Source organism: Glandiceps talaboti, chromosome 19, assembly GCF_964340395.1.
Source record: "Glandiceps talaboti chromosome 19, keGlaTala1.1, whole genome shotgun sequence".
Lineage (NCBI taxonomy): Eukaryota > Metazoa > Hemichordata > Enteropneusta > Spengelidae > Glandiceps > Glandiceps talaboti.
In genome coordinates this window covers 10523125-10527973 of record NC_135567.1, presented here as the reverse complement: position 1 = coordinate 10527973, position 4849 = coordinate 10523125, and the positions used below count along the sequence as shown (strand labels likewise).

General features: G+C 39.9%; 1 protein-coding gene across 1 annotated transcript; it reads right to left on the bottom strand.

Annotated features, from left to right (window-relative positions):
• Positions 1-1486: 1486 nt before the first annotated feature.
• On the bottom strand, positions 1487-4849 carry LOC144449981 (cytochrome P450 2J2-like). Its single transcript, XM_078140547.1, has 3 exons — positions 4447-4849; positions 2217-3194; positions 1487-1659 (listed from the first exon to the last, which is right to left on the bottom strand). Exons 1-3 carry the CDS (start codon positions 4847-4849, stop codon positions 1487-1489), a joined length of 1554 nt encoding a protein of 517 aa, XP_077996673.1.

Here is a 4849-nt window from a genome sequence, read left to right as displayed (position 1 = left end):
AATATATACACACCTAATGAATAAAGATGAAGGTGAAAGGTCATACACCATCCAATCACAGATACCATACTGTCACGACCCTTGTCTCCGAGCCGCTGCCTGCATTCCTATCCGTAAAGTCTCGAGATATTGTTTTTGTAATACACCCTTTTAATAAAACTTGATTATGCATTCTAAAACTTGTACATCGTGACTTTTTTAGAGAGAGATAGTTGCAATAACTGTAGCGTCTTGCTGCGGTTTTGAGGGTTTTTTCGTCTGTTTTGGTGACTTTTTAAGTTTTAGTTTTTAACCCGCACCTAAGGTGCTTCTAATTCTAAAGGTGCGGGTTAAACACTAAAACTTAAAAAGTCACCAAAACAGACGAAAAAACCCTCAAAATCGCAACAAGACGCTACAATTATTGCAGCTAAGAGAGAGAGAGAGAGAGAGAGAGAGAGAGAGAGAGAGAGAGAGAGAGAGAGAGAGAGAGAGAGAGAGAGAGAGAGAGAGAGAGAGAGAGAGAGAGAGAGAGAGAGAGAGAGAGAGAGAGAGAGAGAGAGAGAGAGAGAGAGACAGACCCGGGAGAGAGAAAGAGAGAGACAGACAGTCAGACAGAGAAACCAGAAGAGATATGCACATACATACATACATACATACATACATACATACATACATACATACATACATACATACATTCATACATACATACATACATACATACATACATACATACATACATACACAAATAAATCTTCATTTTATTTACATTTTATTACTAGATCCCATATTCGTCGAAAACAAATCTGCAGTGTTCAAAACGACATTTTATTTCGAAAGTATTGTCTTCTCCAGGTTTTTTTTTTTTTTTTTTACAAAACATTACATACACACAAATATTCACTGCTATAAAATCAGACTTTAATTCGGCATATTGAAAAGAGCAATAGGCCCCAAAATTACCGAATATAATTTTACAAATAAATTGAATGATTTCAAGTTCAACATTTCAATGACAAGGCATGCAATATGTAAATAGCTGACTACGTACAGCGCCACCACTCGACGGAGTTTGTCTTTACTTTATTCCATTGTTTTTACACATTTTTCTTTGTTGGTACGTTTTGTTCTTGTTTTTCAATAACGATATTTACACGGAGTGCATGATGATTATGAGTATGTATTATTTTCGGAAGTGGATTTATGAATATCTGTAAAAATCATGTCCGATTGTAAAATATAATTATTGGAAATGATACAAAGAGTGTAACACGCATGTGCAGATCAAGAACAACTCTTGAATTTCAGTGTCACTTTCTTGCAATTATGCAAATTAGTAATGCGTCCGTCTTTGGTTAAAGTCTACCCTATCCCCGAAATATCACGTGACAATATCTAAAGTCCGGTTGTCACATAGAGTCCTCGATTATTTCACTTGTATACCAAAATTGGCAAAAGTAAGTGGCGTAACATCGAATCAGTCATTTGATGAGTCGCCATCATCATTTTAACGAACTCTTCTCTTGGCGCTGATATTATATGGTCTAATCTGCGTCATACCGATGGACTGCTTGTTGCCAAGGTCGTCATCCATTGTGAAGTTGTAGCGATGAAGGAGGGTACAGAAGAACAGGAACAATTCGGCTCTAGCAAGAGCTTGTCCGAGACAGGAACGTGGACCTGTAACATATACATACAAATAGTTTGTTAGTGAAAAGTCAAGTCAATTTGCAGTTAACGTTGGGTCGTATTATTCACTGTCTGTCTGTCTGCCTGTCTTTCTACCTGCCTGCCTTCCTGCCTGCAAGCAGTCAGTCAGGCTGACAGACAGACAGACAGACAGACAGACAGACAGACAGACAGACAGACAGACAGATAGATAGACAGTATGTATGTATGTATGTATGTATGTATGTATGTATGTATGTATGTATGTATGTATGTATGTATGTATGTATGTATGTATGTATGTATGTATGTCTCTTGTCTTCCTTTCTCTGTCGCCCTTTCTCTTTCGCTTTGTCTAATCTCTCTCTCTCTCTCTCTCTCTCTCTCTCTCTCTCTCTCTCTCTCTCTCTCTCTCTCTCTCTCTCTCTCTCTCTCTCTCTCTCTCTCTCTCTCTCTCTCTGTCTCTCTCTCTCTCTCTCAAGCACAGACTACATAATACTTATTGAAAGACATTGGTGTTCACTTGCTCTTAATCTTTGTTTCAAATTACAAGGAAGTGATTGACTTACCAATTCCAAATGGCAGATAGACGTGGCTGTGCTGTTTAAATTCTCCATTCTCATCAATATTTCTCTCTGGAATAAATCTCTCGGCGTCTGTCCAGAACTTTTCATCTCCTTGCACGGACCAGAAGTTGGTAAGGATGTAGGTTTTGGCGGGAATATGCATACCATACAAACTACTGTCTTCGCTCGTCATGTGTGGGATTCCGAATGGCGATATTGGACGTATACGAATTAGCTCTAAGAGAACGGCCTCAACGTAATGCAATTGTGGTCTGTCTGCGACGTTAGGTTCGCGGTCACGTCCAACAACACGATCGAGTTCTGCCTGCACTTTTCTTTGGCTTTCAGGGTTTTGCACCATCATGAGTAAAGCCCATGCCAGCACGTCACCAACAGTTTGGTTTCCGAAGTACACGTCCAACACGGCGATAATGACGGATTCTTCATTGAAGTCAAGTTCAGGGCGGTCTTTCTGTGCCTCGCACTCGTCCAGGTATACATCAATATAGCTCTTTTTCTCAGGTTTGTATTTCTTGCCTAATCTATCGCGGATCCCCTTTTTCTTTTTGATCTGATTGCGAGCAAATTTTCTTGCGGTGAAGATGTGATCGAGGACTCTTTTGGCGGCACCGAAAGGAACTTTGGTTAGAAGAGGGAGTAGCGTCATCACTCCTGCGGGATTGGTGTCGGTTGAGAAACCGTTGAGGGCGTCCATAAATTCTAGGGCGTCCTTATCTGTGTATTCGAATCTTTGTCCAAAGACGAACGTATTTTGGACGTTGCAGACGGCGTATTGAAACATTGTACCGATGTCGAATCCAGCTCCTTTTTTAGGATCGATCAATTCCTTCATGACAATCTGAATTTCATTTTCGATTGCTTTGGCGAATTGTTCTGTTTTACCCCAACCAAAATCACGTACCATACGCTGGGTAAATTTTCTCTGTTCGTGCCATCTGAGTCCCTCGGAGTGGAGAGTTCCTGTAAAGACGAATAAAAATACAAAATAGTATCAGGTTTGTGATATTGGTGCCACGGGATCCCCAAGGTATGGGCGTTTAGGGTAAAAGTGGTTTGCGGTCCTTTAGCGTACGTTGCTGGCAATGCACTGCACCATCTAAGTATACGAAACGTTAGGGCAGGCATTGCACCGACGTAACGTGGACATTTTAGCAAACGGGTCGCAAACCAATTTTATCTTGAACTCGTCTAATGATATGCAGCGTCTCAATTTTATAATTACAGCCCTTTTCATGTTAGTGTTCACTGGCTCTGTTTGGTGTGTCGCTACACTCACCAGTGCCATTGTTCTTCTCATTACACCAGATGTTGTAGCGAACGTTCAGTCAACTATAGACACCACATTCAAAGTCACCGTCGTACCGAGAACACACAAACACTCAGGAATAATTCAACAGTGTGGTTCTCCATGCCAGCTTACCTCCCAGATCGAGATGATAACTTAAACTCCTTTCAACAACTGTACGTATTATCAAAACTTAAAAACGTATTTACGTAACGTGGGTTTCAATTATTAATTAATGATGTCACCATGTGATTGGACGCAAGTGAACCATGACGTCATCGTGGATAATTAACATAAATGACATCGTCATATACTGTCATTAATCTATTCTATGACAAGGCAATGAGATCATTGTTTTGACATGTTAGTCGCTCCTGACGACAAAAGTTGCGCAAGTCTTACCGCTTCATGATTGTGGGCAATGATTTCTCAAAATCTTTAGAGTTTCTCTTTAGGAACTATTGTTTCGCTAATTTCAAATCAAAATAAAGAGGCGAAATCACATTTTTTTTTCAAAAAGATGTACTTTGTGGTCAAACTTTTGGAGGGAAAGGAAAAATTACAAAACTGCGTAAATCTTACACTGTTCATTATAGGCTGGGATTTAAAAAAAAATAAAACATTCTGATAGTAACTCATTTGAGAACCATTATGTTGATAGTTCCAAGTCAAAATGAAGACAAAATCTAGCAAATAGTTTCAAAAAATGTGTAATTTGTGGCCGAAAAATTGGAGGGAAATGAAAAACTACTAAACTTGAAAACTGCGCAAGTCTTATCTCGGACAAGGATTTCTCAAAATTTTGAAAGCAACGTACTCTCGAACAATTATGTTGATGGTATGTGTCAAAATAAAGGCATAAAGTGACAAATACTTTCAAAAAGTTATAATTTGTGGGCGATATTTCGGAGGGAAATGAATCCTCACCTCGTCCATTGTGGGCTAGGATTTCAGTCTGGATGTTGACGGGTCTTTCACTGAAGTGTTCTTGTTGACGAAGTAAAGCCTGCTTGATCTCATCATAGCCATTCAGAACCACTACTTCTTTCGTACCGAGTTGCATTCTGTACACATTGCCGTACTTCTTCGCGACCGTCATCATATCCTTCCAGGGTGAACGACTAAATATCAGATGCAGATTACCAATAATTGGTAACACTGGAGGTCGTGGTGGCATCTTTTTACCATTTCGATAATTTGACATGGGTCCGTAGTTCTGGATAAACCATGATGCTATGATCATGACCACGAGACCTATTAACACCGCGGTAACGTCGACAGTCTGCAACGCAGTCTGCAAAATCCCGCCAACTTGAGCAGTGCCGAGCAT